The 21,752-nt window shown below is 40.8% G+C and overlaps 1 protein-coding gene across 1 annotated transcript; it reads left to right on the top strand.

Moving 5' to 3' along the window:
- Nucleotides 1-1,010: 1,010 nt before the first annotated feature.
- Nucleotides 1,011-9,499, top strand: tbx3a (T-box transcription factor 3a). Its single transcript, XM_041203627.1, has 7 exons — nt 1,011-1,559; nt 2,754-3,021; nt 4,079-4,225; nt 5,710-5,786; nt 6,184-6,347; nt 6,882-7,552; nt 8,253-9,499. The coding sequence occupies exons 1-7, from the start codon at nt 1,168-1,170 to the stop codon at nt 8,712-8,714; spliced, it is 2,181 nt and encodes a 726-aa protein (XP_041059561.1). The 5' UTR covers nt 1,011-1,167; the 3' UTR covers nt 8,715-9,499.
- Nucleotides 9,500-21,752: the final 12,253 nt, after the last annotated feature.

Here is a 21,752-nt window from a genome sequence, read left to right as displayed (position 1 = left end):
CGGAGCGACTTTCTCGTCAGGATATACTCACAGATCAGAGAGGCGATATTTTGGGTTTAAAAAAAACCCGAAAAGTGATACGAGACGCTAGTTACAGCTGAACGTCAGCAGCCTGGCGCCAAGCGCCCTTAAACATGTGCGTCAAAAATGCAATGTTACAAGAGCTAATCACTTTAGATGTTCCGCTCCTATCTCCGCGCATTTAGCCGATGTGATTGCTTTGCAGTTACAACTTTTTTTTTCCCAGGGCTTTCAGAAAGGGAGAGAGAGGGGAGAAAGCAATGTCCTTTCTCCATGAAGCTGCGGCAGCCCATAAGGCGCCATGTCCTGATAATTAAATCACCTCGTTAAATGAGACTTTTTTTTATGTTGTTGAAAGCATCGACAAGAAACAAATAAAATTAAGACACTGGACATCTCGCGGCCCTTCTCCCCCCCACCCCCCACATTAAAATGCAGAGATCACAATCTGCGGCAGGCCGGGAGAATAAGGACAAGACAAGTGAACAACAAGAGGACGCCCCCCCCCCCCCTCCCAAAATCAGCATGAATATATAAAAAAAAACGAATGCTAATCGCCGGGCCTGGCATTTGAAGGCGGCGGCGGATTAGTGTGAAGGGAGGAGTGTGATGTTTCCGAGATTGCTTATAACAGCGAGAATGGGACAGAAGGGGCTGTCTGGCTGAGAGTCCGGCTGGCCTGTGGACAGACACATGATTCTTTGCCTGATTTCCTGGTAGACGATGGTGGGTAAAGGCACCTGAGACGGCCCTGCGCCGTCTCCATTGGCTGGTGCCCCCCTCCCTCCCTAATGATGTTGACATATTCACACGGCTGAAGTAGTGATGCTCGCTGTACGTTACAGTTTCCGACACCTTCTTTTTATAACTCATCTATCCCCGGCTTTAGTTGTCAAAACCACGCCTATGGAGCCACACAATTGGTCCAAAAGCGTCAAATAGCCAATCAACAGTGCTCAGCTATTCGCAACACGCACACATACACACACACATCCAGAAAGACCGGAGTTGACTGTTTGGGGAGATGCGTCTCGGCTCTGCCACCACCAAGCAGTCTTACTTTCAGTTTATGTGAAGAGCAAAAAAATTATAATATTAACAATGATGCGCTTGTAAGCGACAGTGCGACAGAAATCCGGGGAGTGGATGAATTTACCGATGAGAGAGCCAGTTATTCCGGGGACAAGTATGGCTTATCATCCGTTCTTACCTCACCGGGCACCGGACTTTGCGATGAGTGCTGTGCTGGGACATCAGCCTCCTTTCTTCCCGGCTCTCGCCCTGCCTCCGACCGGCTCGGCCGCTCTCACACTCCCGGGCGGACTCAGCAAGCCCGTTATGGATCAGCTTGTGAGCGCAGGTGAGGCTGGGATCGCTTTGTCGGCAATGGGCCACCAGCCCTCGCATCTGAGGCCTCTTAAGACTCTGGAGCCCGAGGAAGAAGTGGAAGACGATCCGAAAGTTATACTCGAAGCTAAAGATTTGTGGGATCAGTTTCACAAGTGTGGCACTGAAATGGTTATCACCAAATCTGGAAGGTACAGCGCACTTTTCCATCCAAGAGACCAATGCCAACCTCACTGATTCGAGACCATTCGAGTTCTTTGAATATCCAGCCGTGATTAGTTATGATGCGAGATACTATATACATTATATATATTACAGCGTTGTAGCATTTAAACAGGCAAAATAGATGTAATTGAGAAAAGTGGTCAGCTGCATTAGCGTCTAATCTGTCAAGGGTTTTTACAACACTTCCTGTATAATGATCCATTTCGATGATACAGTTTGTCTCCATAAATGTAATCACTTATTTATTGAAATAGCATGGACATAATCCCAAAACATTTCGTCTGCACCTTTGTTAATGCGACGGAACAATTCAGATCGCTAGACTAATAAAGGGCACGGCCTCGGATCAAATATTTAATTTTAATAAATGCTAATGAATTAATTTAAATAGGTTCTTCCTTGTGATAGGGAAGGTCACATGTGGTCTGCAGAGGGCCGATTGATTAACCGGACTTACTGAAGCTCTATTTATCCATCCATTTGATCCGAGCAATAACAGGATGGGACAAGTAAGCCGCGTTGTAAATAACGTGCACCGATTGTAGGATTAAGGCTCCAAACAGTACTTAGTTTCAAGGGTTGTCTGGGGTGCTGGGTGTTGCATTTATCTCGTGGGGGGGGGGGGGGGGGCGGGGGGGCGGGGAGGGGGGGAAGCGTGTGGCAGATTATTTTCACGACACCTGTGATGGAACATTTTAACTCACGCAGAGTATTTTTTATGGCACCAATTGGTGATTATAAAACCATAAACGTTGAGTTAGCCGCGGCCTTATCCAGGTGACTAACGCACTTATCCCTCCGACAGGGTTGTTTGTCATGTTTGTCTTAATCTTACCAAGAACATTAAAATTTAAGCTAAAACATCTCCAGATAGAACCTACTGGTTCACTATCGTTGTCGTGCATCTTTTACAAAGAGCAGGATTCTGTATATATAAACCTTAAACACTTTCAACAAGGCATCTAATGAACTTTGCTGCTGTCTAACAATACTAGCACTGAAATGTGTTGGCTCCAATATTTCACATAGTAAATACCTGTGAATCAAAACCCCTGGGTCAAAAAATTAGTATAGAAACCTAACTCTAATTTGGCGTTCATAAGGGTTACATTACTGACAGTTTAATGTACAAAAAAAGTCAATTTAATGTTTTCTTGCAGGAGAATGTTCCCGCCATTTAAAGTTAGATGCACGGGTCTGGATAAGAAGGCCAAATATATTTTGCTAATGGATATTGTGGCGGCAGATGACTGTAGGTACAAATTCCACAACTCACGCTGGATGGTAGCCGGAAAAGCTGACCCTGAAATGCCAAAGCGAATGTACATTCATCCTGATAGTCCCGCTACTGGTGAGCAATGGATGTCTAAAGTCGTCACTTTTCACAAACTGAAGCTGACAAACAACATTTCAGATAAACATGGATTTGTAAGTTTGATATATTTACTTATGAATTAATTTCCAATTGGTCGAATGATTTAAAAACATCGTAACCAATGAGTGAAATGCATTTTCTTTAGCCGTGCTCGGTTAAAATACTACAATATTTCCCCATTCAATGTTTTTTTAGGTAAAAGCGCAAACGAGTTGACATGAGGGCTTTACAGGGTTGTGTTTTTATGTATTATTTTCTCCATATTATGTGTTCTTATAACCTGAGGCACTGTGTAGATCGGCCATTTTAAGTAACTGGGAATGCAAGTACTTGATCGTTAGGATAATATTTTACAATTTTCTATGGTACTGAAAGTGATAAGGCTTAGTCACATGTCAACTTTCTCAGTTTTCAGTTTGTAAATCTCGGAGTAATAGACAATGATGACTTATGGTGGAAATATTTGAAAACTAACACAACTTGGCAAATCTGCAATGTATTAAGCATTATGCTGGCTGAAGAGAAAAAAAATCCAGCCACTGTAATAACAATGACGATAGCAGTAGTTCCGTTAGTCACCGTATTTTAATATAACCTTCAAAAAGCAGTATACTAAACCAGCTGAAATAGTTTGTGCTTATACATTAGTTATTTACCATTTAACACATACCATTCTCAATTTTGACATGCATGTCAGTGTTTGTGAACTGTCTTGCCGGTTTACATATACACATATATAAAGGGATAGAAAGGCGCACACACATAAGCAGATATATGTAGATAGGCGTAATATATTTCTAAACCAGATAGATTTAATTTTGCAAGTCCTCAAACAAATGGGGGAGGCCACAGTGCAAATGTTACCAAGCCGTCAGCTGTTCATGCAGAGGATTTACACTCCTGCTGAACTCTGTCCCTTCCTGTAAAATATTTTCGACTGGCTATTAGTTTATATTGTTGCCGATCAACCATTAATTAGCAGTGTACAATTAAACAGCAAAACGATATACCACGTTTAGCAGCAGCCTGGCTGAATCTGAAGCAGTCAGACCATGTGTACAACTGCACTCGCTTTGGTCGAGTTGTAATTGCTTGATTTATTCTCTTTAGACTATTTTGAACTCCATGCACAAGTATCAACCTAGATTTCACATAGTTCGTGCGAACGACATTTTGAAACTTCCTTACAGTACTTTCCGGACATATGTGTTCCCTGAAACAGAATTCATTGCGGTGACTGCGTACCAAAATGATAAGGTGAGTAAATAAAAAGTAAGTTTGTAATTTGCAAAAACGGAATGTTTCTTGTAATATACATGTAGCCATTATACCAAAAAATGAAACCTTCGGGAAACTTCATTTTCTTGCCTGTGTCGCTTAGTTTATTCTGAGCAATGTAATTTTAATGGCAGTTTGATTTAATCTGCAAGAATGCTTGTTGAATATGCTGCACAGACGAAGTCTTATTTAGATTTTATGATTTGTTTTGTAATGTCAGTTTTGGCGTGGGCTATCTTATGCGGCAGTAAACGCTCTCCCGTATGCATATGTTTGTGTGGGCTGTGGGCTTCTATCAATTTTGTTGTGCGAGGTAATAAGATTTAATAGATTTCTAAACTGTTATTAAATTACAGTCATTTAAAAAGTGAGACATTTTGTACTGTTAATAGGCAAAGCAAGCTCGCCGAGGATTTTTATAGATTTTAAATCGAAGTGTTACATGGGAATATTGTGCTCATTTACACGTTCAAGCCTCGGAGGATGAACAATTAAGTTAATTATTGTTAATCATTTCTCCCCAGTAGTTTTTTTAAGGGACTTGGAACCCCTTTGTTGGAACTTAACTCCTCATCAGACTTCTCGCTAGTCAGCGAATCTTATTAATAAGAGTTACAATTAAGTACATTGTCTGCAGTGAGTAGATAATTCTTGATTGGCGCACTGTTGATTAAGGGGAGTCTCGGAGAGAATAAAACTGATAACGAAAAGGGTGTTAACATGATAAATGAAACGACGTTAACAGGCTGGGTGTTGGATCGTTTCTCGCACTGTATCATTATTATCTTCAGTTCATTACTTAAAGGACAGTAATTCCAATCTAGTTAAATTCTCGATCCTATTGAAAGGAGGATGAGAAGGGGCAATAAAGTTACTGTTGACTTATTGTCAATAGCGGGCACATTATGGTGCTGACGCCAGACCAGCTTCACCCTATCTCTCCCTGATAAAGTGCCTGCCTGTCTTGTACTAGCTCACACGCGGTTAGCGTGATTCAAAGATGCTTCATTGGGGGAGAGATCCTTGATTTTGCACCTTGCATTTTCACATTTAGTACAATCAATACACCGCGTTAAATGGCAGTAACATTGAACTCAAGTCATTGCAGTGTCTGCACCGATATATTCTTGCAGAATGGTTGTATTCAGTGTTGGCTCAAGTTTTAATGCGATAATTGCAGAGTTAAAAGAGAAGGAAATGTTATAGCTACAGGTCAGGTAGAGACGGATAATAGATTGTAGTGAAGCGGTGGCTGCTTTAACATAATTCGACATTTTTTACTTTAAAAAATAATCCGGAATAACAATAATGATAAGTTTATGCTACTGTCTGGCCTCTGCATTTCTTTGGCAATTTGCAGCAGTGTTATTTAGAGCCTGCGCATTTCCAGTAAAGATTGCAGTTGATGCTGTATTATATCGCAAAGCAGCGAAAAGTATTAAACTTACACTTTTTACATCTAGATAACCCAGTTAAAAATCGACAACAATCCATTTGCCAAAGGCTTTCGTGACACGGGAAATGGGAGAAGAGAGAAGAGGTGAGTTGAGTTCAATTCAGGTCTATTTGTCCATGGGTGGACTATTGGGCCTTGTTCTTTTCATGGTGTTAACCACAATCTGATAGAGCACTGTCATCGTTTCAGTAGCACCGAAAGGAGGAAGGAATACTGCTTGTTGCATGTTGCTGCAGTGCTCTGCCTTTCGCTTTACTTTTGATGTTAGCTCCTGGTGTCATCTTAGCTGGTTTTTTTTAAGAACATGCGAAAGTAAGTTATAAGACATGCCCACAGAATATTGCTGCATAAGTCATGACCCAACATAATTATAATGCATTCGATATCCAGGGTGAGATAAAACTGAAAATGACAGGGGCAGTTATTTGATAACTAAAAACTTAAGTCATTGCCCCTCCCGCTTTGTTTTTTTTTTAAACAGAAAACAGTTGGCAATTCAATCCCTCCGAGTCTATGAAGAACAGCAGAAGGGTAACAAAGAGAATGGGACATCGGACGATTCTTCCAGCGAGCAGCCGGCTTTCAAATGCTTCGGTCAGTCCACGTCCCCCGCTCTTTCCACTCCGGGAACTGCGAACTTAAAAGGTTATTATTTTGTTACCTACACAAGTTGCTTATTTGTTCTTTTTATATAAAGCCCGCGACTAAGTTTGTGTTTCACGCGCACATTAATTGAGTGCATGTTTGTATTGAAGATCCTTATCACCTCACCACCGAATAACCCAGGACAAGAAGCAGCATTACTTTTACTGACTGCCCCCCTGGTGTACAATGAGGTCACCAGAAACGATGACCACTTGTCTGCACATTCTAGATATTTTGTGGGATTTAATAGCTTTTAAAGATAATTAGAATTAGAAATCTCCTTTCAGAGAAACTACATATAACAAAATAGCATTTTCTGTTTTAAGTTCAGCAATAAGAAGCCAAAAAGACAGAATTTGGATTCCTTGCACCTAATGTCATTGTCTGTATTTCAACAGTGTTAGGTCATTGTATTGGGATTTGTCATTAGCTGTGACTCTCCCTGGGAGCCCGTAATCTCACTAACTGTGTGGCTACCAAAAGTGCCAGAATATTTTAGCTGTCCTTCTCTTTTTGAAATCGTCTTCTCCTCAGTTCCAGGTGCTTTGCAAAGCGATGAAGAAGAAAGCGACCTGGAGAGTAAAGAGGACCTCGTTCCGGAAGGGAATGACTCAGGAAAATTGTCGACCGCCAGCGAGGAGCGAAAGGAGGAACGCAATTCCGCCAAATCGCATCCACGCCCATCGGACTCTGTGAGCAGAATCAGAGAACATGAAAGCTCCAGGACTGATAAGAGCTTGACCGATTCGCAGCAGAGCCCGACAAACATATCCTCAAGCACCAGAGCCCTTAATGGCGAGGGACCCGAGATCAAAAGCCCAGTTCGAGACCATCACCAGAAAGCGGATGATTCCAGTGTTTTAAACAAGGAGTCCTATTCGCCCCTGACAGTCCAGACGGATAGTATCTCACACCTGAACCACGGACACTTACAGAACATCGCCTTTTCTCATAACTTATCTGGCCAGCAGTTCTTTACCCCACTGGGCGCAGGACATCCCCTTCTCTTGCACCCCAGCCAGTTTGCTATGGGTGGGGCCTTCCCAAATATGGCAGCAGGTATGGGTCACCTGTTGGCCTCAATGTCGGGCACCGCGGGCGGGATCAGCGGCCTGGACACACTTGTTTCCTCACAGCAGGGACTACCTGGTGGATCAGCGGCAACTCTACCGTTTCACCTCCAACAACATGTCCTGGCCTCTCAGGTAAAGCTCCATCCTCCTCCTCTCTCTTTGAACCCTGTGTCATAGAAAGTTACTTCTCTTGGTACGTGCGAGACTGATATATAGGACATTCAGGCTTTACTTTTTCGGTCATTTTTCAATGTTGAAAAACAAGCTTTCTGAGGGCAACATTCAGAAGTCAGCCTGATGAAGTATTAATCATTTGAAGCAACAACAATCACATGAAGTCTGTGACTTTCGTTCCTAACGACACCCAAAGAATAATTTTAAACGCTAGATGACTGATACATGATATTAAAGTAAAAGTTAAATGAAAAATATCGAATATTGCTCAAGGTAAACTGTCCGACTGGCTGGGGAGAATCACACCCGACTTATATCTTTCAGATATTTCACTTTTTTTTCCCCTCTGGCTGGCTCTCTCTGGGCGCCCTATAGGGGAATAGTAGAGATATTTGCATATAATTACAGGCCCTTTTGTTGTCAGGAACTTTAAAGAGCCCAAAGTGTGTACTTTGGACAGAAGTTTTAAAGTGCTCCACAGTGCCTACTTTCATTTTCGGTGCATGTCGGTAAATCTTAACACAAGTCATTGCGTTATTTCTAGGTCAATTGATTACTGAACGCGGGAATCCAGTCTAATCCATCCATTCTTTATATATATCAGTAATTAGCATCAGTTGTTGAGAACATAAACTAACTCCTCTTGTTACATTGACAGGGCCTTGCGATGTCACCTTTTGGTAGCCTTTTCCCCTATCCTTATACCTACATGGCCGCTGCAGCCGCGGCTTCCATGCCTGGTGGAGTCCCATCATCTGTCGCGTCCTCTGTGCACCGTCACCCCTTCCTCAGTGCAGTCCGGCCTCGCTTGAGGTATAGCCCTTACACGTTCCCCGTGCCCGGGATGGACACTAGCAGCTTGCTGACCACCGCCGTTCCAACCATGGCCACCGCAGGCGAGACGAAGGTGAACAGTATGGCAACCAGCCCCGTGTCAGCCGGCCTGGACTCGGGGTCTGAAGTGAACAGCAGGTCCTCGACCCTCTCCTCGGGATCGGTCTCCCTGTCGCCGAAACAGTGTTCAGAGAAAGAAACGCCCAACCAACTCCAGAACATACAGCGCCTGGTCAGCGGACTAGAAACCAAACAAGATCGGTCAAGTAGGAGCGGCTCCCCTTGATAGGAAAGGTGATATCCGAAAGCCAGGAAAAGGGCTTTGCATGTCACACACGTACAGCCTTGTTTCTTTTTTATTGCTAGTGTAGAGCCTTGATATTATCGAGTTTCCCAACTTATCAAAAAAAAAGTAGCCGAACAGTGGAAGATGGGAGTCTCCAGGCACCATCTCTAGTTTCGTTTGTAGCCGTCAATCTGCTTTTCATATATATGCAATAACAGAAAGAAACGGAGACCTATTATAAAGTATTTATGTAATTATTTGATAACATGTGTAAATATACTGAAATTAGAATACTCGAAATTATACTTTAATTTATTGTTGGTGTACATACATCTGTATATAAGGCTCCAAGCCTTTGTTCGTGCCTCATAGTCATTTCAACACAACTCCTTATTAACTAGAGTGCCCACATCGTTACCACTATTTTACCTAGCAATGTGTTATCATGCTACATTAAAACAAAACCTTTGTAGATTCCGAGTACAAGACGTGCCATTTTTGTTTAGCTTTTACCATTGTTTCAGTGTTAAAGTGCTATTGTCTAGAGTAAGGAATAAGAGCTCACCAGTTGCTTGAGAAGTAATGAAGACGCTTTCGGGGTTTTTTTTTGGTGTGTCAAAATGAACGGAAATTTTATGCTTACAGCTTGAAAGTGCCGAGAGTTGAAAACAAAATAAATGAAGGTATATTTTGTGTTATAAAATGTTGAAAGTTCTTGGTTTTCTTGTACTATTTTTGTTTTCGCTTTGAAGTTCTCAAAAAGTTTCAATAAATTTTTATCCAAGTCTCTTGTCCCAGTTATTCCAATCACAGTTCCACTCTGTTACACCAGAGCCGACAAAAGAGGAGGTTGGCATGATAATTGTGTGTTTGTAAATTAATCAGGCACTTTTATTGTTCACCAATATTATTTCCATTTGAAAATTCTCACAAGTGATGTCACCAAACCATGGAGTATTCTCACCAAGGGTGATGCTTCTGTCTGTACCCTCCGTCCCTGCCACCCCACTCTGTTACATAGTCTCATTCCCCACTCTGTTACATAGCCTCCCCATTGTGGTATATATCCTACCTTCACACCCCACTCTGTTACATAGCCTCCCCATTGTGGTATATATCCTACCTTCACACCCCACTCTGTTACATAGCCTCCCCATTGTGGTATATATCCTACCTTCACACCCCACTCTGTTACATAGCCTCCCCATTGTGGTACATATCCTACCTTCACACACCACTCTGTTACATAGCCTCCCCATTTTGGTACATATCCTACCTTCACACACCACTCTGTTACATAGCCTCCCCATTGTGGTACATATCCTACCTTCACACACCACTCTGTTACATAGCCTCCCCATTGTGATACATATTCGCCCTTCACACTCCACTGTGTTACGTACAGTTGTTTAGACATATCCTCACTCCCCTCTGTGTTACATAGTCTCAGTCCCAATGTTACATACCCTACCTCTTACAAGTGTGTTACATACTCTACCCACTGTGTTACCTAGCCTGACTCTCTTCCATGTTACATAGTTTCATTCTCCACCATATCAGTGATTTACTGTAACTAATAAAATTGAAGCTCATTTGACACTCCTGAATGTCTTTCAGATCATCATGTTGCCATTGTATTTCCACCCTCTTGCAGATTATTCACCAGTGCCCCAGTGAAAAACCTGTGATGAAAACTAAGCGTTATTTTTATTTTGACAATACAGTTCTTTTTAAAGAAAAACTCCCAACACTATTCCCAATCTCATTTCTTCATATAGTGAAACATCTGCACTTGTGGTTTGAGGAAATAATCTGTAAATTGTCTTAATAGTCCCATCTGCACTTGCAGGATTCATTTTCTATCTCCTGTGGTACATTAGTAGAAAGTCAAATAATTCTCTACTTTGTTCCCTGCCTAACAAAAAGACAAGGCCTTCACAACTTTCTCGATACCATGCCTCTGGAATTGCAAAGTAGTTTGTATTTGATCTAAAAGGAAGAAGGGTCTAATAAAAATGCTGTGGTCATATTAGGAAATGCAAACATGTAATGTCAGAGGGAAATCAGCAAAGCCAAAGGGCAGCCGGCCTATATTCCGCGTTGATTGTTTTCTTATTTATGATATGTAATGCATGCTGCAATTGGTTTCATTTTAAAACCTGTGACTGTTTAAGGAAACAGATTAACTAAATCCATTGAGAAGTCACCCCTCTTTCAAAAGGGCAGGCCACAAAAACTTCTGAAGTGAGCAGAATGTGAAGTGGAAATAGCGTCTACTGACCTGTTTACAGTGACGTTAATAAATAACCAGTGCGGCGCTCGTGGATCAGAGTAAACAATGTGCAATAGCACTTGGATTATCCTAGCATATCACTCACCTGGCGCCTCCGCTGATCTGATCTGTGATTTCAGGAGCAGCAGTCCAGGCACCGCGATTGATTGCTCGGGAACTTTTTCCTGGTGACTGAGCGCCATCTAGGGGTTGGCACACTGAATAATCCCAATGACCCGGGCAGAGTGTAAAGGTCACTTCTTGGCCAGTCGACGTAAAATTCATTACAGGCTTGCCTGTCTGGTCGTATAATTGAGAATCATTTCATTTAGCTGCAGTATTTCCCTTATTTTTGGCGGGGTAGGGAGTGCTCAGTCTGGGCCATAACCAATGCATTGCTCCTGCACTAAAATCATCTTTATTTGACCAGATGTTTGCACAAGGGATTATTCCTAAAGTCAAATATAAACCATACAGCGTCGCTTTCTGCGATAACTCTAAATATCCATATTTCTGATTTATAAACTAACGTATGATTGAAAATATATTTCAATGCTGGAAACCGTGGCCTTCTTTATATATTAAAAAAAGGTTGGAAAGAATTCATTATTCGCATGCAATAAATTTGAAAACGTGCAAGTCTTCATGTTCTGGAGAACTGACACAAATCTGGCAGAGTGCAATGCCACTTAATGGCTCGATTTGTCGTTCCTGACCATTAACAGCGGAGATATGCTGCGAATTGAAACCATTTAATTTCCCGAAATACCTTTTTTCCCTTTAAAGAAACTTTTGACGAAAATGCGGACAGGATATTGGACAATTATTTCCCTTTTGTTTTCCAATTAGGCTGTTGTTACAAATTTACATAGAACAGTGAACCTCTGCAAAAAAAAGTTTAATTATCCGCTGGGCTGCTTTCTATATTATCCACTGAGAAACCTGCTATTCGGATATATAATGCAGTCATTTGTTCTGAATGGAGACAAATTCAAGGTCACTTGATATCAGGTAAAAGTACAAAACAAATGAGAATATTTGAAGACGATTTTCAGTAATAATCCATTTGATGGCGAGCTATTTAGGATGGCAGAAACAATGCAAGTCTAATTTTTACCCCCCAGTGAATCTAAACAGCACTCAGTGACGCTGCAGTGCTCGGTTAAGTTTTTGAAATGGATCCTGCTAATCGAGTACAATAATGATCAATCTGGAAGATCGCGCGCTTAATAAATGTTGACGTCGTGTCCTCCTCAAACCCCACTCTGTCACTCAAAGAGCTGGGGCGGCGGATTTACCGCGGCTGCTGAAGCGTAAGGCGCCATCTATAGGAAGGTGTTCATTTGTTTGTTTCAGCAGGAGTGACAAGACTTGTTTTTTGGGGTCGGTTCACTTAAACCTGACGCCGGGGCGTCCAGTCGCCACTGACCCTTTCCACACCATCCAGCCAACGGGCGGGCGATGGTCAGCACTGTGATGGGTGATCAGCAATTTAAAGGCGACGTGTCAATTTAACACACACACGGCCGCTGGGCTTGAAAGTACCAGCACTCCAAACATTGCCCCGCGGGTACACCATCACCAAGGGCTGGTAAGCTTACACGAAAGAGGTGAAAAAAAAATCAATCAATAAAAACCTCTCCAAATTGGACATTGCACTTTTTGGCCATCAATTTCATTGCAAAAAAAAACCCAAAACGGATATACGCAAGCCTGGCCGTATATTCTCATTGTGTATCGAGCGAAGCAGCTGCTGTTCTGAACGCTCGCATACATTCCACAGGATGGAGCTCCAGCACTGGAGATCTGTCCCATTACTGATCTCCAAAAGGATTACAGGCGTCTCAGAGAGAAAAAAAAACTCTTACTGTATTGGAAACGTCCAGAGAAGAAACGGTTGGCATTTCGCCGCTCGCTGAAGATGAAGTGAGGGCCCAGCAGCCAATGACAAAATCTCTGAACCATTTTTTATGCTAATCTTGTGTAAACAGCCGTGTTCAAATGCTTGGATTAGGCGATAAATTTAAGGGTTGGTTTCCAGGATCCGTTGCCAGATTACATAGCTAACCGATGGTCGTATATCCTCCGTTTAACGGATGTTGGTGTGAAATCGTGTTGCAGGATAGCAGGCAGGTTTAACAAGAGTGCAAACGAGAGATGTGGATATCATTACAGAGCAAATCTCCAGTTATATTGAAGCCATTCCTGCTTTTTAGTTGGCGTAAAGCCTTCGGCGTTGCTCACGATAATTGGAATAATATACTTTGGGACTTTTTAAAATTGGTAATTACTATTTTCAGTTAGAATCCTAAATATATTAGCACCGCAAGCTTTGCTTGCCGGAATGGTAGCCTCTTATATTCCCAATACCATCACTGAGTGGAATCAGCAGTCTAGGGAGGAACATGAGGAAGGAATTGCCTCCAAATTACTCTCACGTCACCTGGTGTCTGTTTCTTACCGAGTCAGCAGAAGAGCGAGAACAAGGTGCGTTCATGGCACCCCAGCCTCAAGTAACAGGTAGCAGCAGCAGCAGCATCTCCAAGTTCTATTGTGCCAAGTATAAACGGCTCAATGTTTCACAGGAGGGTTATCACACAAAGTTCCACACGGAGCCATATGAATGAAATGTTAGGATTGGTGCTTGGCCAAAGTGGAGCATCTTAACTGGGAAGAACTAGAGAGGTGGGAAGGTTTAGGAAGGGGACTGCAGAGCTTTGGCATAGTGCCAATGGTGGGGTAATGACAATCAGGGATGCAAAAGAGGCTGGAATTTCAGGAACATATAGACCTGAGAGGATTGATGAGCTGGAGGTGGTCACCCATTTACAGAAGGGGTAAGATAATATTGCATATCCTAAAAGAATTCTATCTCATTGTTAAGTCATTAAAACATAAGTGATTTGAAGGCCGGCCATTGCATTTCTTTTATGGTCTTCTATGAGAAATCATAGAATAGATCAACACAGAAGGAGGCCATTCAGCCCTTTGAGTCCACCCTCTCTGCAAGAGCAATTCAGCTAGTCCCTCTGGCCATAGATTAGCAATAGGTGAATGATGGACAAGTTCTGTTCTGTACCAGCTAATTCTCTCTCTATTGGGCAAAACTGGCCTTTACTTGATACTGCAACCACAAATCGGGATCAGAAACTCGGGAAATGGGATTGAACATATGCTGTTTTGCCTCCAATGCATTGGAACTACCATGGTAGCCATACACCTGTGCAGTATATTGAAGTACACTAGATTTTGGAGGTATATGGTAGCCATGGTTTTATCATCTGCACAGCATGACTTCCCACTTCTAGCCAATCTGTTAAAGTAAGGTTGCATTTGGAGGCTTTGCACCATCAAGCAAGGGGAATCAGAATTGGATGAACTAGGAGTCACTCCTCTTCCAACCTACCAGTGGCCCATTCAAGGACATTGGCCAGCATCTTCCGGTTGGCGAACGGGGCGCTGACATGTAAAATGATGCGGGGTGATGTTGGGTGTGCATCATTTAGATTGTCAGTTTGGCGGGCACGCATCTGACTCAGCCGCATGCCCGCTGACCTGTCAACCGCCTATTAAGGCCATTAAAAAACCAATTGAACTCATTAATGGACCTGCCCGTCCAACCTTAAGTTTGCAGGCCGGGAGCCCAGGCAGCACTTTGCTTCAGGGAGACCTGTGCGCTCTTTCATGCGCATGCAAAAGAGTGCTCTCCCAGCTGAGGGAATCCTCCCACCCGGCCTGCACAGGGAGCACATAGTGCTTCCTGGCACACATCACACTGGGCGGGCCTTAATTGGCCCACCCTTGCAAAATGGCGGCCCACCCCAACCAGGGGCGCCAATCAGAAGCCTGCCAACTCACGCCCACTCCCACACTTCCTCCCCCCCACCGATGGGGGGGAAAATGTTGCCTATTGAGCCTGATTTTAACTCTGTACAAGTGGATGGGTGTTGAGTGAATTGGAATCTTACCCAACAATTGGGTTAATTCTGGCTTGCTGAAATTGGTTGGTAATTTACTGTCCCAGTAACACTGACTCTCTGCTCACTGCCACTTCTACAGGGGACTTTCTGCTAGGTGGCCAAAATGTCAGCCTGCTTCATGCAATAGGCCCTTTACATGCATATATCAGGGTCCTATGATGTCCTGAATGCCACCTTAGGACAGAGCTGAATGGAGCAGACATTGTCCAATCTTCAAGCATGCCCCTCTGGGCTTCACAAAAACTGCCATAGCTCACTCCAGGTATTTGAAACTTTCTTGGAAATAGCTACCATTGGCTAACTAAAATTCTTTGAACACAACATTGGTATAGATTTAATCAAGCATTTTCTACAAATTCACAATTATTAGAAACTCACATATATTTCTTAACATATATATATGAATAGATTTCAAACTATAAAGTTACAGACTACCAATGTGCACTTGAAAGAATAAACTCCCATAGAAATAATTTAGAAAATAATTTTAGGCTTTTAAGCACCTATGGCCTTGAAATTATGCTGTTGGGGTATTAATGAATGAACATATAACTTTTAATATGAAATTCTTTTGTCTGGTGTTTTAACAGAGCTATAATCCATTTAAAATAAACAGGCGGTTGTTAAACAAATGTGTTTGCACAGCATAATTCCAAGTGCTTTATATTGAACATTAGACCCACTTCAGATGGATAACTTATATTCTGTTATTTCCCCATAAACAAATAAAATGATTATTAACTAAGCTATTGAAAGTTTGGTTCATTTATATGCAGTATTAGATAATGAGGGTGTAAAAGGCTTCAGATCTCTTAATATCAAACAGACTTCAAATTTGACTCCTTGGATAGACTTTCAGCTTGGAGTCTGGAGGTGATACTCTTGTTCAGGATCAACTGCCTCTTACAGAAACCACACAACTTTTCTACCTGGCATATTCTATCACAGGTCACAATTCTAGTTTTATGCCTGGATAGCAAGTTCACAATCTAAGCCCCTAACATTTTTGTATTATAACTAAAGTTTAAAATGTGATTATAATCCATTGCAAATATATGATTAGCATGGTTTGGTTGTTTTAGAAACCTATGTTCTATGTGAACTGTCAGTGAAGAAAATATTCATGGTGTAGTCATACGCCTGCTGGCTTAATGCCATTAAGATCGAATGTACCCTTAGGTTATGTCAACACTATAGCTAACAATCTAAGATCAGCAGTTACAGAATTGATTTGCAAAGTATTTAATTTATTACTGTCTGGCTGTGAATCTTCACTCTCAGGTGTAGGCGAATATGCTCCAAATGCTGATAAATTTTAAACATTTTGAGTGCAGATAAGAGGATCTGTACTCTCAAAATTTTATAAGATATTCTGTGGTAGGTTGTTTAAATGCAAAGGAGGTCCAATGTACTATTTAAAATAGTTTGGCACTGCACTAGAGTTACACTACATGCAGTGCCAATCCCCAGTGTTGTAAAGGTGCTGCCAGGGTTCTAAGACAGCTCCATACTAGAACTGATTGGTTTTGTATCAACAAAAATGGAAACTGCAAAGTTGGCAAAATCTGCAACATTCATTAACTGAAAGATGTAAGCTTCATTCTGCTAACTTGGCTTGCTAAATAATTTGGTTTAGGAGGCTTTCAAAAGTTATTTTTAGTATAAATGAAGTCCAGGTTAAAACAAGCTAATTGGATTTTTTTCTGTTTCAAAAGCAGAATAGTGAAGATGGAGAATGTTAGAAGTTTAAACAGTTTTATACATAAATCACTTAATAACTGAATATTTGAAGATCCTGAAACCAATTTTGGTCAGTTGACTTGAATTTATACTATATGTGAGGATAAATCAGGATTTTCTCTATTCTTCTGGGGCTATGTTACATGAGGATTGTGCACTCTGCAACTGGCAACTTTAACTTTTATTATTTCTACATTTTAAATAACTCATTGGCTACTTGAGAGGTGTGAAAAGGGCATTAATACAAATGCATCATTATAGACAAGTTTTCTGTCGCTCCAAATAATTTGCATTTCAGAAAACAGCTACTAATTTGTTTAGCAGTTATTAAATTTTATACAGGATTATTAATATTTCTCTATTTCTTACAAACTTTAGAAATTTATGTGCACACGTTTTATGCATTCTGTGAAGAAATGAGGATAAAATAACTTCTGTCATTTCAAACATTTTCATTTAAAAGATTTACTGTATATATCCAAGGTATGTACATTCTACGCCTGCTCATACAAAACCACTGCATGTTTGATTATATAGTGTTTGTGGGGAGAGTCCATGGAGATTTTTTGGCTTCATTATTTGCTGCGAGGGATTATTTAGCCTCTACAGGCCCAAATACATTGCATTATGCAGCTGCAGTATTCTAATATGTCTATCAGTACTTCATTTCATACCTCACCTTTTCACTTTTAACATCTAGACTTTGTGTAACTAAAACATCTGTTAGTCATAGACATACATACCTAGAAAACTAACATATGCTGGTCAGCAGGTCCAAAAAGCTGGCAACTTAAAGTCAGACCCCTGTACAATTTTTTTTATATACCTTAAAGTTAATGATACGTCTGCAGCTCAACAATAGTCACACCGCTTTATTCATATTTACCCCATGGCTGATTTAGATGTTTTTGAGGCATGCAAGCTCCGCAAGTCAGATTTATTTCCTAGGGAAGTCAGAAGGTATCTCTCACACAAAGAAAAGATAATTGTTGTTACTTTAGTTGGTGCATGTTCCAGCATTTTGGAGTTCACTTTATTCACGAGTACATAAGGACAATGCCTCTGCGTTTTCCACAATGCACATGATTTCTCTGCCTGTCTCTCTTTCATATATATTGATGATGTGATATGTATACTATTTTAGTTTTATAGAAAGCATGTAGGCATTTTAGACAAGGGCCTATAAATGCATTGATCTCATGAAATCTCAGTGAAGCAACAGAGTGGAATGAAATTAGAAATCTAAAGTTATGAGTGACTTGATTGACTGTGTTGCCCACCACTCTCCCTCGCAAACAATTGCACAATTGCCCACATGTACAGATAAAACAAGAATGTTTTACTAATTTGCAAATTGCAACAATTGCAAAATAGATTATTAGCTCCCATTTTACCCAAGAAGCTGTTGACATTAGAAATCAAACAGACATTTCATGCTTGCTTCTTGCAGCAAATCTTTGTCTCTCTGAGGATTCACCATTAATCATTAAAATCCGATTCTGTAACATTAACAGCCTTATCAGGCGGCTAATAAATAAATTACGGTGGCATTGGAACAGTTGTTTCCAAACATGCATTTCATCACAGACAGCTCCTGCTGCAAAGAGGCAAAGTAACAAAGCAAATCCCGCTGGAAGCAAGTTATGGAGCAGATTGTCTTGCATATGCTTTCAAAGTGGTTTAATAACATAAAATGTATGTTACAACAGCCTCCATTTATGTAGTTCTTGTAATATAGAAAATAATCCTGAAGTATTTCGCAGAGGGGAAACAATTAAAAAGGACCATTTGGCGAGTTAGTGCAGGTGGCAGATGGGTTTTAAGGGGATTTTAAAGATGAAAAGGAGAGAGTCAGAGATTTAGGAGACAATTTCATAGAGTAGAACCAAGGTACCTGATGTCTCTTCCACCGATGGTGGGGCAAAGGGAGATGTGGGGGAGAACATCAGGGAAGGCCAGAATCAGAGAATTAAAGGTAGTCAAGAATGAGTTACAGAAAAAAAATGGATGGATGATGGTTACATAAATTCCAATCTGATTATCTGTTATGCAAATCACAAGCTACCTGAAAAGACTAGCTATGGGCAATATAGAAAAATATATTTCCCTTTTTTAATTTATAATTTTTAGAAAGATCAAGATGTAGCGTTTTGCAGCAGCAGCAATAAACCAGGCCATATGCTATAACACAGAATCACACAGTGCAGAAGAGGCCCTTCGGCCCATCGCGTCTGCACCGACACATGAGAAACACCTGATCTACCTACGAATAGCATTGAGCTGTAATTTGGAATTGCCCTATATTTCTGTAAGGGACAGAGCTTTCAACAATATAATTACATCATTATGCACCTCTGACCTGGGTGACACTCCTTATTTTCTCTAACATTGTGTTTGTACAATTTCTTGGTCAATTGTTTCCACCCAATGAGGAAAGGTCCCAGTTCTGGGGAAGATGGGACATATTTTAATGGGAGAACATTTGGAGAACAGTAATCATAATATCAACTGGTTCAGAATAGTTTTGGAAAAGGAAAGGTACAATTAAGACAACAATCCTTAAATAGAGAAGGATCTGACCCAAGTGGATTAGAATCAAAGGTTGGTAGACAAAACAGTAATTGAATAATGGGAGGCCTTTGATTGGGTACAGACACATTCCTATGAGAGAAAAGGAAGGGCATTCAAAGGTAGAGCTCCCTGGATGACAAAAAATATGGAGGTTTAGATGAGACAGACAAAGGAGGCTTATGACAATTGTGAGGAAACCATGCTGAATATGAAGTACAGAAGAGGTCTAAAAGTGGGAATGAGAGGGGTAGAGAGAGGGCACAAGAATAGGTTGGCAGCCAACAGGAAAGGAACCCAAAAGTCTTCCCTAAACATGTAAATAGTATAAGAGTAATCAAAGGAAGGGTGGGGCTGATTAAGGGCCAAAATGATCTTCCTGTGGAGGTAGGAGGGGAAAAAAAGTCTTGCATTCATATAGTGCCTTCCATAACATCCCAAAGCACTTTACAGCCAATGAAATACTTTTGAAATGTAGTCTCTATTGTAACATAGAAACATGCAGTCAATTTGCACACAGCAAGCTCCCAAAAACAAATGGCCAAGCATTTTTGCAAATTTGATTGAGGGGTAAATATTGGCCAGGACACTGGGGACAACTCTTCTTCAAAATGGCGCATGGGATCTTATAGCCCACCTGAGAGGGCAAAAGGTGCCTCAGATTAATATCTCATCCAAAAGGTAGCACCTCAAACACGCCATTCGAGCTGTACTGGAGTGTCAGCCTGGATTTTGTGCTCAAATCCTGGAATGGGACTTGAACCCACAACTTTTTGACTTAGAGATAAAAGTACAATCAACTGAGTGATAGCTGATAGTTGAGGTTGAAGTATTATTTTGCACCTGTTTTCATGAGAGCAGGAGATGCTGCAAATTTAGCAATAAAGGAGGAGGCTATAGCGATGTAAGATAGGATAAAAATAGATAACAAGGAGGTACTTAAAAGGTTGGCAGTTCTCAAATTAAAGAGGGAATTTGGTTGCGGAGACTCTGGGCACAATTTTCCAATCTTATTTGGATTTGGCAATGGTGCCAGAGGACTGCATATGTTTCACCCCTGTTTAAAAAAGGGGGCGAGGTATCCAGCAACTACAGGCCAGTCAGCCTAATGTCAGTGGTGGAAAAGATTTTAGAGACAATAGTTTTGTCCCAGGTTAATCAGAATTTAGAAAATTTCATTGAAACTCAACATGGACTTGTTAAAGACAAATTGTGATACTAACTTTGATAAAGTAACAAATACTGGCCTTGTAGGCCATGCCCACACTCCATGAAAGAATCAAAAAAACCCTCACATTTCCCAAATTAAGGAAGAAGTCTTTGCAAATGTGTGGAAGGAACGTAAATACAAATGTTTTGAATTAGAAAATGTAATACCCTGTAACTCAGTGGTGGCCAAAGCTAAAGTTGTACAGTTTTTAAAAAAATCAATAAACAAGACCATGTTTGATGCTTTGAGCTTTTACCTTGAAAGGCACTTAAGTATGATTTTACTTTGGTTCCAGCAATTAGTCTCTGGAGATAGTTTTCAAAAGTGTTTACAAAAATTATGTAAACTAGTAGTGGAGCTAATAATAGCATGAATAGTATAAATCTAAAATAATCACATGAAAGAAAGGATTTCCTTTGTTTTAAATAGGGCTTATTTTCATTTGCTTTGGTGATGAACTACAATTGTGCACTGGCAGCCTTTACCTGATTTTGGATAAAGTTCTTCAGAGCTGAGTCATCTCCATCTTCGTTATGCTGATGATCAGCTTCCAACAATATTCTCCAGTGACATATATCCAGAATTGTTATGGCTTTCCTTTGTTTCATTCGCCCATGTTCTTTTCCTTGGCAGTCCTTCTGGTTGGTACCCATTGTAACTCGCTATCATACCACTAAAATTCTACACCTTCATATATGTACAGCACTTTAAAAATATGTCCAACTATTTATCCTATTCCTCCATGATGCTGATTTTCTTTCGAAGACAAAGAACTGTAACTTCTGTTGTTCAATGTTTTGTTCCAAAACTTTGCAAAAACTGTGATAACAGTTGTGTATGGACAAAGACTTTTATTTTCTCAATTATATTTCTTTACACTCAACGTTACCTTTATATTCCGTGCCATTTCCAATAGAAAAAACTAACTCATCATCTCAAGGATTTTTCTGGTCAGTGCAGATGTACATATTGGCTCACTTATGCCTATAAACAAACTTTCATCCTTTGGTCTGGTGGATGATTCACATTAGAGTTCTTTTAGTATCTATGGTCTTCTGACTGCTTCAATTACTTGCATGCAACTTTTGGAGCCTGCATGCTAATCAGAGATCTTAAGCGAGGTTAACATTATCTGTGTACCTCACATTGTTAATTCAGGTGCCAAGATATAATTACAACAGTCAAGCTTTGACAGCCACAGATAGCTACTGTTTAACCAAAACTTTCATTGCTATTTTCATGAATACTAATCCCAAACCCAAACATTG

The sequence above is a fragment of the Carcharodon carcharias genome, chromosome 13 (genome assembly GCF_017639515.1).
Source record: "Carcharodon carcharias isolate sCarCar2 chromosome 13, sCarCar2.pri, whole genome shotgun sequence".
NCBI lineage: Eukaryota > Metazoa > Chordata > Chondrichthyes > Lamniformes > Lamnidae > Carcharodon > Carcharodon carcharias.
This window is presented reverse-complemented; position numbering and strand designations above follow the sequence as displayed.

Excerpts from the sequence above, each read along its gene's own strand:
- tbx3a (XM_041203627.1), top strand. The coding sequence starts at position 1,168 with ATGAATTTACCGATGAGAGAGCCAGTTATTCCGGGGACAAGTATGGCT. Across the intron at positions 1,560-2,753 it reads GTTATCACCAAATCTGGAAG|GAGAATGTTCCCGCCATTTA; the intron begins GTACAGCGCACT and ends GTTTTCTTGCAG. Across the intron at positions 4,226-5,709 it reads CTGCGTACCAAAATGATAAG|ATAACCCAGTTAAAAATCGA; the intron begins GTGAGTAAATAA and ends TTTTACATCTAG.